This window comes from Notolepis coatsorum (assembly GCF_963971535.1).
Source record: "Notolepis coatsorum genome assembly, chromosome: 11".
NCBI lineage: Eukaryota > Metazoa > Chordata > Actinopteri > Aulopiformes > Paralepididae > Notolepis > Notolepis coatsorum.
The window spans coordinates 124,062,747-124,077,763 of record NC_140175.1 but is presented as its reverse complement, the minus strand read 5'-3'; the positions used below and the strand labels follow the sequence as shown (position 1 = coordinate 124,077,763).

At 36.0% G+C, this 15,017-nt stretch overlaps 2 protein-coding genes across 2 annotated transcripts in view; one reads left to right on the top strand and one right to left on the bottom strand.

Annotated features, from left to right (window-relative positions):
• LOC311236449 (uncharacterized protein) overlaps positions 1 to 1,680 on the bottom strand; it is a gene marked incomplete at its 5' end in the record, with an annotated part of 67,545 nt that extends 65,865 nt beyond the window's left edge. Inside the window, one exon of the mRNA XM_084324130.1 lies at positions 1,608 to 1,680. Within this exon, the coding sequence (XP_084180256.1) occupies positions 1,608 to 1,680 (73 nt within the window). The remainder of the gene's footprint in view (positions 1 to 1,607) is intronic.
• Positions 1 to 15,017, top strand: part of pip5kl1 (phosphatidylinositol-4-phosphate 5-kinase-like 1) — a gene marked incomplete at both ends in the record, with an annotated part of 469,911 nt that overhangs the window by 207,527 nt on the left and 247,367 nt on the right. The window lies entirely within an intron of this gene.

The following is a 15,017-nucleotide window of genomic DNA, read 5'->3' as shown; positions in this document are numbered from 1 at the left end:
TTACTGGGTGATGTTTTGTCTTTTATTCCACAGAACCCCCCCCCCCCCCCCATTGAAAACACTGCATGCCCTGTGTGAGCTACGGGGGCGACGTATTTTTAGCTCCCACTCCTTTTCCACCGTGTGTGTGAGTCTAAATAATTTTTCTTTTCACCTTTATTCAAGCAGGCAGATCACAAAATTCTCATTTCCAAGGATGACTGGCAAGTGGGAATCCAGAGGGGATCTGTCGAGATCAAGTGTCGAAAGTCCTGACTGACACTGGTAGAGAAATGTTTGCTAAGTGAATCAAGAATCAAGAATCAAGAGGTTTATTTGTCACATACATACCAGGCCATACAGTGAAATGCGCGTGGCATCGATTGTGCAATAATACAATAGACATAGAATAATACAATAATAAAATAGACGTAAATTTTTTTTAAAGGCAAGACATAAATGTGCATGATAAAAATAGACTAAAATACCTGAGAGGGCACTGGTTCCTATGTACACTACTATACAATATACAATTTTAGCTCCATCATTATTATACTTATTGTATCTAAACTATTTATACAAGTGCAAAAGACACATAGTCTGTGGGGTGGCATATTCCCAGTCTTCTGCTTTGCCGCCTTATGACAACAACATCTATTTGAACAAGAGATTATAATAAACACGAGTCACACGACAAGCCCAAGCGATTTGAGAGTGAACCTTTCACAGTTATCCACCTCCGAGGGCATTCCGACCTGCACCCGCTACAACAAAACAACCTTGTGAGCCAATCCTGGCACAGTGCACTCTCTGATTTATTTATTTATTTATTTTCAAAGACCAGCCCCCCCCTCCCCCCCTTGCATCTTGAATAGGCCGACAATAGAGAGCAGAGTGCCCCGGGGGCGATGGGGGGGTGAGGAGTGCCACACGGCTCCGGTCGCGGGCCCTTCTTTATCTAGGTCAGGTTCCACAAAGGTACCAGGAGCTGCCAGAGCCGAACAGAATGGAAGCGGTTCACATGTGTCTTCATGTGTCTTCCTTTCTCTCTCTCTCTCTCTCTCTCTCTCTCTCTCTCTCCTCTCTCTCTCTCTCCCTCTCTCTCTCCTCTCTCTCTCTCTCTCTCTCCTCTCTCCTCTTCCTTCTCTCTCTCTCTCTCTCTCTCTCTCTCTCTCCTCTCTCTCTCTCTCTCTCTCTCTCTCTCTCTCTCTCTCTCTCTATCTCTCTCTCTCTCGTCTCTCCTCTCTCTCGCTCTCTCTCTCTCTACTCCCTCTCTCTCTATCCCCCTCCCTGTCTCTCTATCCCTCTCTCTCTATCCCTCTCTCTCCCTCTCTTTCCCTCTCTCTCTATCCCTCTCTCTCTCTCTCTTTCCCTCTCTCTCTATCCCTCTCTCTTTATCTCTCCCCCCTCTCTCTCTCTCTCTCTCTCTCTCTCTCTCTCTTGCCTGAGGTAAGACAGCAGTGCTTTTCACCAGGTCAGAGACATTGAAGCGAATGCAGGAGAAAGAATAGAGCCTGTTAATCGCTCCAGTGGCCCCTGGGATCTGTAGGCTGACCTGGTGGAGGGGAGTCTGGGATCTGTAGGCTGATACGACCTGGTGGAGGGGAGTCTGGGATCTGTAGGCTGACCTGGTGGAGGGGAGTCTGGGATCTGTAGGCTGATACGACCCTGGTTGGAGGGGAGTCTGGGATCTGTAGTCATGCCATGTTGATCCATAGACCACCGTAACACTTCCGGGATTCTGAAATCAGGGAGGAGATTGCGGGGGGTGCATATGAATGAATGTGGACGAGAGCCGTGATGGAAGTGGTTGCCGATACGGCTGTGGGGGTGCTAGAGACATGATGCAATAGACGTTTATGCGCCTCGCTCTCCTGAACACGGCGTGACCCATAACTAATCGATCAGAACTAAATCGGCAGAGAAAAAGCCCATTTTAAAGCACCTATTCCGCTGGACATGCGCAGAGTGCCCATGGAGTCTGGACGACGCGAGATGACGCTCGAATGAATGTGGACTGTTCCATCAGAGGGGGGAGCTTCGATGGTCATGTAAGTGGCTACAGACCGCTGCACTTAAATATAAACATTAGTCTACCTGGAGACTCAATGAGGTAATTGAAGATGTCGCCATAAGACACGTCTGGCCATTTAGTGGGATCATTTTTTCATTATCCTGTTCGGCTGGCCACCGAAGCTCCCTCCCTCTGATAGAACGGTCCACATTCATTCGAGCGTCATCTCGAATTACAGTAAAACAAGTAGAAAGAATAAAGATCAAACACCATACAAAATATATACAAAACGAAAGTAAAAAATGCAACAAAATGCTAAAATGGGGTAGAGATGTAGTGCAAATCAGGGGCGTTTTTAGGGTTAGAAAACATTGGGGGCTTCAGCCCAGGCCCCCCCCCCCCTTTTTTTTTATTTTTTTTTACACAGAAATACGCAATTTTAGAGTAATTAGAGACGAATACTGAAGAACTAGATTCGAGTTTTTTAAAGTGAGGTCCAGGTCCATGAGAGGGATATGGGCAGTCCCCATAGAAAATTCAAAGTTAACAGGACCAAATCATCAGTTTCTTATTGATTTATTTAAAGGGGAACTATCTTATAAATGGCCTTTTTCAGTGTTTAGCATTGTTTCCTAGCTATGTGGACTTATATTAATATGATCTATGTCTCTAATTCTCATATTGGCGCATTCTTCCAATTCTCCTCTCACAATATTCACCCTCACTGAACTGAGTCATCTGAAAATGTGATGATTTGTGATGTCAGAAAGACACCGCTGCATGTTAATGTTCAGGCGTGGGCGTGGTTTACCATTGTGGTTGGAGCCCAGGCTCAAAACGGCTTAAGATCTTGAGGTAGAAAAATGCTGTTTTTGAGGACTTGATTAGAAATACAAAACAATTAATTAAAAAAATATATAAAATTACAGAGGTGTTCCATAAACTCACAGGAATTGTGTAAAAGTGCCCAAATAGTGAAAGAAATAGTAAAATAGTTCCCCTTTAACCTTTATTTAGCCAGATAAAACATTGATATGGTCCAAGAGGCCCTAATGAGGGTACAAATATACATATATATACATACATACATACATACATACATACATACATACATACATACATACATACATACATACATACATACATACATACATACATACATACATACATACATACATACATACATACATACATACATACATACATACATACATACATACATACATACATACATACCAATAACAAAATAAAAACACAGTTAAGAATCATACACATAAGCAAATAAACAAACTTATGCACAGCCTATGTACAAAAGAAATAAACAGTTAATCTCTAGTCTTTACAGTTTTCTTCGATTGCATAAACACTCAAATCAAAAGTATTACACAATTATCAAAACCTTACACTCAAGGAGCAAAATATAGGCCCAGATTTGCACCCCTATAAGCACAAAGTCAGCCTCACACTTTTTGCAAAACAATACACAGTGATTTGCAAAACACTAAACACACTTGCATTACATTACACATAGAATGTCAAATTACCACACATATGAGCCAATTGGTTAAACACAGCAATCAGATGCACAAACACACCATTGCTTAATTGTAGATACACCAATCAGGTTTAAGCACTATAAAAATGCAGCAGGTGAGTTCACCTGCCTTCAACCAAAACGGAAGGAGAGTGAAGTACTGTACACAGAGAACGTGAAAATATACAATACATTCACCAAACACTACACAAGACAACCAATGATGCAGACTGATGAAAATATAAATGTTCTCTCCATATACCCAAATCAGTCAACATGTCAACATGGAGAATCGCAACAAAATAATCTCTTGCCAGATCCAGCTAGGCAAAGAGATTTTGTCTAGTATTTTCTGTACTCTATTTAAATGTTTTGTTTTTTTGTTTTTGTTTTACTGTAATTTTAACCTGTACTGGATACAGTATTTTATGTTTGTCTGATATTGCTGAGATTACTGTGTTATGCACACTGTAGTAGCATGAAAACTGGGACATGTTTTGTTGTGATTCTCCATGTTGAAATGTCGACTGATTTGGTTATATGGAGAGAAAATTTATATTTTTGTCAGTCTGCATCATTGATTTGGGTATATGGAGAGAATTTTTTTTTCATCAGTCTGCATCATTGATTTGGGTATATGTAGATAAATAAATTATATTTTCATCAGTCTACAGCATTGGTCTTGTGTAGTGTTTGGTGAATTTATTGTATATTTGCATTTCTCTGTGTACTTCACTCACAGTACTCTAATCACTGAGAAGTAGAATTGCTAAATGTGTTTTAGGTTAAGCACAGCAGTGTGTAACTGGTTCAAACAGAATTAAGTCATATGAAACACAAAATGTAGTTTTTATAAATTAGTGTATAGTTTGTGTTTAATTTAGCAAAGGTTCTGAGGTGTTCTGATAATTGTGTGTGTGGTTGTGCTAATTGTGTGTAGTGTTTTGAAACACCGGGCCCTGTTTTCAAAATCGTGCTTAAGCAATCGAAAAAATTGAGGAACATACTACCAGCCAAAGGAGGAAGCAGAAAATGATGGACGAGTATGTAGTTGAGTCATCTTGTGGCACAAGCTCAGACCTCATGGAGATCAGCTGAGACTGTTCTATCCAGTCCTCGACAGAATGCTGCAAGAGCTTGAGAGCAGGTTCTCATGAGTTGGAGAACAATGTATGAGAGGCATACAGGCATGTTATCCAGCCTCAGACCAGTTTCTCTCAGTGGAATTGCTGCAACCCCTCGCCACACATTACAATATCCAACTACTGCCAGAGGAGATCACAGTTGCAAAGTGTTTCCTGGCCAGGACAGGCAGAGATGCAGTCCCTACTATCCAAAGTGTCTTTTCCCTCCTGGATGATAATAATAATAATAATGCATTTGATTTATAATGCGCCTTTCAAGACACTAAAAAAAAAAGTCCACAAATCGGTGAATGAAAAAATTATATAGGATCAAATGAAAACTACTACTTGCTAAAAATCGATGTTTAAAAGTACTAAAAACCAAAGAAGAACATTTTTTTTTTTTTTTTTTTTTTTTTAGATCCGGGGCTAAGAGAAAAACATCCGGGGCTAAAGCCCCGGAAGCCCAGGGCTAAAGCCCCGGAAGCCCAGGGCTAACGACGCCACTGGTGCAAATATTTTAGTAATAAATAGATCAAATATGGTGTAGTGTTTAAAGTGTTTAAAGGCCAACCTTCATGTTGTATTTTTGTTCAATAAACAATGTGGACTAGGCCAACGGTGACTTTCATGAAGAAGGAAAAAAAAGTATTGAAATTGACCCAGTTTTAGCGTTTTTATCAAACATTTTGTCTGCCCAACACAATCACCACGCACGTGGATATTTTAATCAATGGTTCATAACGTGCGTGTGTAATCGAAATGATGTCGTCACAAGAAATGCAGGGCACCAGGGGGCTCACCAGGGGGCGCTGAGAGTCACACACAGCTAGTGGCAGGCACTGAGAGCCTTGCTACTACTAGCCGAATGAAAATGTATCTGTTTCACCTAACAACACTATTGCTCCGTGATCATAGCCATCCATCTCTAAAACTAACCACTATTTGTAAAAGCCACAACCACGTTACCATATTTGTAATAATGTAAATCATTGTGTCGTTGTACATATTGTGTACACCGTTATAAGCTAACATAGCTTAGCTTGGTAGCTATTGTGCTAACAACATATCCCGACGTCCGGCTCGCTGGCCGGCATGAACGCCCGACACAAAATGGTTCTCTCCTCTCTGTACACCCCCCGTCCCCACGGGTACCCTGCCGGGGAGCCCATGGACGCGACAACGGCGGCAGCCGTAGGGTGCTCGAGCCCGCCGTAACGCTAGTGGTACACGATAGCTATGAGCTAACTAACGCTACGGCCGCCGCTGTTGTCGCGTCCACAAGCTCCCCGGCAGGACACACGCGAGAACGGGGGCACACAAAGAGGAGAGAACCACTATAGCTCCGCAGGGACGGACTCCAAACTCCTCTACATGCCCCGATCTCAAATGGTTCACGACAGTAGACATAATGCTAACGTTAGCCAGCGCCATATATCGAGTAGTACTATGACCGGGACGCGTGTAACTGTTCCGCAACAGTAAGTGACTTCCGGGGTAGGCCTGATTGGCCCCGACAGGCACGTGACGCGCAACTTTCTCTGCCGCGCGGCAGAGCTTGCGGAATGATGTAACCGTCCAAATCCGCTACGACTTTCATTCAGCGCTTTAGCTCACCTCGCAGAGCAGCGGTCCTGCGATCCTGCGGTCCGTTGTTGACGAGTTCGAATCCCATTGAATTTTTTTTTTTTAACGTGATTTTTTTTTAACGTGTATTCTTTCGCCGGTTAAGGTTAGGCATGGTTAAGGTTAAGGTTAGGCATTGTTTCGGAGTTGGTTAAGGTTAGAACGGTTAAGTTTAGGCGCTGTTAAGGAGCTGGTTAAGGTTAGAGTTTGTGTTAGAGAATGGCAATATTCTTTCTATGGTTAAGGTTAGGCATGGTTAAGGTTAAGGTTAAGGTTAGGCATTGTTTCGGAGTTGGTTAAGGTTAGAACGGTTAAGTTTAGGCGCTGTTAAGGAGCTGGTTAAGGTTAGAGTTTGTGTTAGAGAATGGCAATAGACAGCCTATTTCCGCGCGACAGCTCTCAGCAGCCTCGTTGCGCGTCCTGAGTTTGCCGCGTCACGTGCCTGTCGGGGCCAATCAGGCCTACCCGGAAGTCACTTACTGTTGCGGAACCGGTACACGCGACCGGGACGGGCAAGGCATACGTTTCCTGAAGTGACGTCACGGCCGTGCTAGCGTCTGATAAGCTTTTAGATTCGGCTCATTAATATGCACCTGTAGTGACGTCGGCGTTTGATAAGCTTTTTTGATTCGCGCGTGCATGTTATTCGTGCGTGGACCTTTTTAACTCTTTCGGAGTGGCATTTCCGGTGTCAAATGGAAAAAAATAAATAATGAAATTATATACCAATGATGTAAACTACCCATAATTGATCAGTAGGGTTTAACCTGGATGTTGGGCTTTAAAGTGTCACACACACACACACACGTGCAGTTAACCAGTTAACAAACAACAGAGGAGGAGTTACGATGCCAGTTTTATGATCATGGTGATCAATGAAGCAGAGTCATCAGACAACTGAGAAATATGATGTGACAGAGTGTCATGTTAGAAGATGATAAATATGATGTTACAGTGTCATGTTAGAAGATGATGATAAATATGATGTTACAGAGTCATGTTAGAAGATGATAAATATGATGTTACAGAGTGTCATGTTAGAAGATGATAAATATGATGTTACAGAGTGTCATGTTAGAAGATGATAAATATGATGTTACAGAGTCATGTTAGAAGATGATAAATATGATGTGACAGAGTCATGTTAGAAGATGATAAATATGATGTTACAGAGTCATGTTAGAAGATGATAAATATGATGTTACAGAGTGTCATGTTAGAAGATGATACATATGATGTTACAGTGTCATGTTAGAAGATGATAAATATGATGTTACAGTGTCATGTTAGAAGATGATGATAAATATGATGTTACAGAGTCATGTTAGAAGATGATAAATATGATGTTACAGAGTGTCATGTTAGAAGATGATAAATATGATGTTACAGAGAGTCATGTTAGAAGATGATGATAAATATGATGTTACAGAGTGTCATGTTAGAAGATGATAAATATAATGTTACAGAGTGTCATGTTAGAAGATGATAAATATGATGTTACAGAGTCATGTTAGAAGATGATAAATATGATGTGACAGAGTCATGTTAGAAGATGATAAATATGATGTTACAGAGTCATGTTAGAAGATGATAAATATGATGTTACAGAGTGTCATGTTAGAAGATGATACATATGATGTTACAGTGTCATGTTAGAAGATGATAAATATGATGTTACAGAGTCATGTTAGAAGATGATAAATATGATGTGACAGAGTCATGTTAAAAGATGATAAATATGATGTTACAGAGTGGCATGTTAGAAGATGATAAATATGATGTTACAGAGAGTCATGTTAGAAGATGATAAATATGATGTTACAGAGAGTCATGTTAGAAGATGATAAATATGATGTGACAGAGTGTCATGTTAGAAGATGATGATAAATATGATGTGACAGAGAGTCATGTTAGAAGATGATAAATATGATGTGACAGAGTCATGTTAGAAGATGATAAATATGATGTGACAGAGTGTCATGTTAGAAGATGATAAATATGATGTTACAGAGAGTCATGTTAGAAGATGATAAATATGATGTTACAGAGAGTCATGTTAGAAGATGATAAATATGATGTTACAGAGTCATGTTAGAAGATGATAAATATGATGTTACAGAGTCATGTTAGAAGATGATAAATATGATGTTACAGAGAGTCATGTTAGAAGATGATAAATATGATGTGACAGAGTCATGTTAGAAGATGATAAATATGATGTTACAGAGTCATGTTAGAAGATGATAAATATGATGTTACAGAGAGTCATGTTAGAAGATGATAAATATGATGTTACAGAGTGTCATGTTAGAAGATGATAAATATGATGTGACAGAGTGTCATGTTAGAAGATGATAAATATGATGTTACAGAGTCATGTTAGAAGATGATAAATATGATGTTACAGAGTCATGTTAGAAGATGATAAATATGATGTTACAGAGAGTCATGTTAGAAGATGATAAATATGATGTTACAGAGAGTCATGTTAGAAGATGATAAATATGATGTTACAGAGTCATGTTAGAAGATGATAAATATGATGTTACAGAGAGTCATGTTAGAAGATGATAAATATGATGTTACAGAGAGTCATGTTAGAAGATGATAAATATGATGTGACAGAGTGTCATGTTAGAAGATGATGATAAATATGATGTTACAGAGAGTCATGTTAGAAGATGATAAATATGATGTTACAGAGTCATGTTAGAAGATGATAAATATGATGTTACAGAGTGTCATGTTAGAAGATGATAAATATGATGTGACAGAGAGTCATGTTAGAAGATGATAAATATGATGTTACAGAGTCATGTTAGAAGATGATAAATATGATGTGACAGAGTCATGTTAGAAGATGATAAATATGATGTTACAGAGAGTCATGTTAGAAGATGATAAATATGATGTTACAGAGTCATGTTAGAAGATGATAAATATGATGTTACAGAGTCATGTTAGAAGATGATAAATATGATGTGACAGAGTCATGTTAGAAGATGATAAATATGATGTTACAGAGAGTCATGTTAGAAGATGATAAATATGATGTTACAGAGAGTCATGTTAGAAGATGATAAACATGATGTGACAGAGTGTCATGTTAGAAGATGATAAATATGATGTTACAGAGTCATGTTAGAAGATGATAAATATGATGTTACAGAGTCATGTTAGAAGATGATAAATATGATGTTACAGAGAGTCATGTTAGAAGATGATAAATATGATGTTACAGAGAGTCATGTTAGAAGATGAGAAATATGATGTTACAGAGTGTCATGTTAGAAGATGATAAATATGATGTTACAGAGTCATGTTAGAAGATGATAAATATGATGTTACAGAGTGTCATGTTAGAAGATGATAAATATGATGTGACAGAGTCATGTTAGAAGATGATAAATATGATGTTACAGAGTGTCATGTTAGAAGATGATAAATATGATGTGACAGAGTCATGTTAGAAAATGATAAATATGATGTTACAGTGTCATGTTAGAAGATGATAAATATGATGTGACAGAGTCATGTTAGAAGATGATAAATATGATGTTACAGAGTCATGTTAGAAGATGATAAATATGATGTTACAGAGTGTCATGTTAGAAGATGATAAATATGATGTGACAGAGTCATGTTAGAAGATGATAAATATGATGTGACAGAGTCATGTTAGAAGATGATAAATATGATGTTACAGAGTCTTGTTAGAAGATGATAAATATGATGTTACAGAGTCATGTTAGAAGATGATAAATATGATGTTACAGAGAGTCATGTTAGAAGATGATAAATATGATGTTACAGAGAGTCATGTTAGAAGATGATAAATATGATGTTACAGAGTGTCATGTTAGAAGATGATAAATATGATGTTACAGAGTGTCATGTTAGAAGATGATAAATATGATGTTACAGAGTCATGTTAGAAGATGATAAATATGATGTTACAGTGTCATGTTAGAAGATGATAAATATGATGTTACAGAGTCATGTTAGAAGATGATAAATATGATGTTACAGAGTGTCATGTTAGAAGATGATAAATATGATGTTACAGAGTCATGTTAGAAGATGATAAATATGATGTGACAGAGTCATGTTAGAAGATGATAAATATGATGTTACAGAGTCATGTTAGAAGATGATAAATATGATGTTACAGAGTGTCATGTTAGAAGATGATAAATATGATGTTACAGTGTCATGTTAGAAGATGATAAATATGATGTTACAGAGTCATGTTAGAAGATGATAAATATGATGTGACAGAGTCATGTTAGAAGATGATAAATATGATGTTACAGAGTGTCATGTTAGAAGATGATAAATATGATGTTACAGAGAGTCATGTTAGAAGATGATAAATATGATGTTACAGAGAGTCATGTTAGAAGATGATAAATATGATGTGACAGAGTGTCATGTTAGAAGATGATGATAAATATGATGTGACAGAGAGTCATGTTAGAAGATGATAAATATGATGTGACAGAGTCATGTTAGAAGATGATAAATATGATGTGACAGAGTGTCATGTTAGAAGATGATAAATATGATGTTACAGAGAGTCATGTTAGAATATGATAAATATGATGTTACAGAGTCATGTTAGAAGATGATAAATATGATGTTACAGAGTCATGTTAGAAGATGATAAATATGATGTTACAGAGAGTCATGTTAGAAGATGATAAATATGATGTGACAGAGTCATGTTAGAAGATGATAAATATGATGTTACAGAGTCATGTTAGAAGATGATAAATATGATGTTACAGAGAGTCATGTTAGAAGATGATAAATATGATGTTACAGAGTGTCATGTTAGAAGATGATAAATATGATGTTACAGAGTCATGTTAGAAGATGATAAATATGATGTTACAGAGTCATGTTAGAAGATAATAAATATGATGTTACAGAGAGTCATGTTAGAAGATGATAAATATGATGTTACAGAGAGTCATGTTAGAAGATGATAAATATGATGTTACAGAGTCATGTTAGAAGATGATAAATATGATGTTACAGAGAGTCATGTTAGAAGATGATAAATATGATGTTACAGAGAGTCATGTTAGAAGATGATAAATATGATGTGACAGAGTGTCATGTTAGAAGATGATAAATATGATGTTACAGAGTCATGTTAGAAGATGATAAACATGATGTGACAGAGTGTCATGTTAGAAGATGATAAATATGATGTTACAGAGTCATGTTAGAAGATGATAAATATGATGTTACAGAGTCATGTTAGAAGATGATAAATATGATGTTACAGAGTCATGTTAGAAGATGATAAATATGATGTTACAGAGTCATGTTAGAAGATGATAAATATGATGTTACAGAGAGTCATGTTAGAAGATGATAAATATGATGTTACAGAGAGTCATGTTAGAAGATGAGAAATATGATGTTACAGAGTGTCATGTTAGAAGATGATAAATATGATGTTACAGAGTCATGTTAGAAGATGATAAATATGATGTTACAGAGTGTCATGTTAGAAGATGATAAATATGATGTGACAGAGTCATGTTAGAAGATGATAAATATGATGTTACAGAGTGTCATGTTAGAAGATGATAAATATGATGTGACAGAGTCATGTTAGAAGATGATAAATATGATGTTACAGAGTGTCATGTTAGAAGATGATAAATATGATGTGACAGAGTCATGTTAGAAGATGATAAATATGATGTTACAGAGTCATGTTAGAAGATGATAAATATGATGTTACAGAGTGTCATGTTAGAAGATGATAAATATGATGTGACAGAGTCATGTTAGAAGATGATAAATATGATGTTACAGAGAGTCATGTTAGAAGATGATAAATATGATGTTACAGAGTGTCATGTTAGAAGATGATAAATATGTCGTTACAGAGTGTCATGTTAGAAGATGATAAATATGATGTTACAGAGAGTCATGTTAGAAGATGATAAATATGATGTTACAGAGAGTCATGTTAGAAGATGATAAATATGATGTTACAGTGTCATGTTAGAAGATGATGATAAATATGATGTTACAGAGTCATGTTAGAAGATGATAAATATGATGTTACAGAGTGTCATGTTAGAAGATGATAAATATGATGTTACAGAGTGTCATGTTAGAAGATGATAAATATGATGTTACAGAGTCATGTTAGAAGATGATAAATATGATGTTACAGAGTGTCATGTTAGAAGATGATAAATATGATGTTACAGAGTCATGTTAGAAGATGATAAATATGATGTTACAGAGTGTCATGTTAGAAGATGATAAATATGATGTTACAGAGTCATGTTAGAAGATGATAAATATGATGTTACAGAGTCATGTTAGAAGATGATAAATATGATGTTACAGAGTCATGTTAGAAGATGATAAATATGATGTGACAGAGTGTCTTGTTAGAAGATGATAAATATGATGTTACAGAGAGTCATGTTAGAAGATGATAAATATGATGTTACAGAGTCATGTTAGAAGATGATAAATATGATGTTACAGAGTCATGTTAGAAGATGATAAATATGATGTTACAGAGTGTCATGTTAGAAGATGATAAATATGATGTTACAGAGAGTCATGTTAGAAGATGAGAAATATGATGTTACAGAGTGTCATGTTAGAAGATGATAAATATGATGTTACAGAGTCATGTTAGAAGATGATAAATATGATGTTACAGAGTGTCATGTTAGAAGATGATAAATATGATGTGACAGAGTCATGTTAGAAGATGATAAATATGATGTTACAGAGTGTCATGTTAGAAGATGATAAATATGATGTGACAGAGTCATGTTAGAAGATGATAAATATGATGTTACAGAGTGTCATGTTAGAAGATGATAAATATGATGTGACAGAGTCATGTTAGAAGATGATAAATATGATGTTACAGAGTCATGTTAGAAGATGATAAATATGATGTTACAGAGTGTCATGTTAGAAGATGATAAATATGATGTGACAGAGTCATGTTAGAAGATGATAAATATGATGTTACAGAGAGTCATGTTAGAAGATGATAAATATGATGTTACAGAGTGTCATGTTAGAAGATGATAAATATGTCGTTACAGAGTGTCATGTTAGAAGATGATAAATATGATGTTACAGAGAGTCATGTTAGAAGATGATAAATATGATGTGACAGAGTCATGTTAGAAGATGATAAATATGATGTTACAGAGAGTCATGTTAGATGATGATAAATATGATGTTACAGAGAGTCATGTTAGAAGATGATAAATATGATGTTACAGAGAGTCATGTTAGAAGATGAGAAATATGATGTTACAGAGTGTCATGTTAGAAGATGATAAATATGATGTTACAGAGTCATGTTAGAAGATGATAAATATGATGTTACAGAGTGTCATGTTAGAAGATGATAAATATGATGTTACAGAGTCATGTTAGAAGATGATAAATATGATGTTACAGAGTGTCATGTTAGAAGATGATAAATATGACTGTTACAGAGTCATGTTAGAAGATGATAAATATGATGTTACAGAGTCATGTTAGAAGATGATAAATATGATGTTACAGAGTCATGTTAGAAGATGATAAATATGATGTGACAGAGTGTCTTGTTAGAAGATGATAAATATGATGTTACAGAGAGTCATGTTAGAAGATGATAAATATGATGTTACAGAGTCATGTTAGAAGATGATAAATATGATGTTACAGAGTCATGTTAGAAGATGATAAATATGATGTTACAGAGTCATGTTAGAAGATGATAAATATGATGTTACAGAGTCATGTTAGAAGATGATAAATATGATGTTACAGAGTCATGTTAGAAGATGATAAATATGATGTTACAGAGTGTCATGTTAGAAGATGATAAATATGATGTTACAGAGTGTCATGTTAGAAGATGATAAATATGATGTTACAGAGTCATGTTAGAAGATGATAAATATGATGTTACAGAGTCATGTTAGAAGATGATAAATATGATGTTACAGAGTGTCATGTTAGAAGATGATGATAAATATGATGTTACAGAGAGTCATGTTAGAAGATGATAATATGATGTTACAGAGTCATGTTAGAAGATGATAAATATGATGTTACAGAGTGTCATGTTAGAAGATGATAAATATGATGTTACAGAGAGTCATGTTAGAAGATGATAAATATGATGTTACAGAGTCATGTTAGAAGATGATAAATATGATGTTACTGAGTGTCATGTTAGAAGATGATAAATATGATGTTACAGAGTCATGTTAGAAGATGAAAATATGATGTTACAGAGTCATGTTAGAAGATGATAAATATGATGTTACAGAGTCATGTTAGAAGATGATAAATATGATGTTACAGAGTCATGTTAGAAGATGATAAATATGATGTTACAGAGTGTCATGTTAGAAGATGATAAATATGATGTTACAGAGTCATGTTAGAAGATGATAAATATGATGTTACAGAGTCATGTTAGAAGATGATAAATATGATGTTACAGAGTCATGTTAGAAGATGATAAATATGATGTTACAGTGTCATGTTAGAAGATGATACATATGATGTTACAGAGAGTCATGTTAGAAGATGATAAATATGATGTTACAGAGTCATGTTAGAAGATGATAAATATGATGTTACAGAGTGTCATGTTAGAAGATGATAAATATGATGTTACAGAGTGTCATGTTAGAAGATGATAAATATGATGTTACAGTGTCATGTTAGAAGATGATAA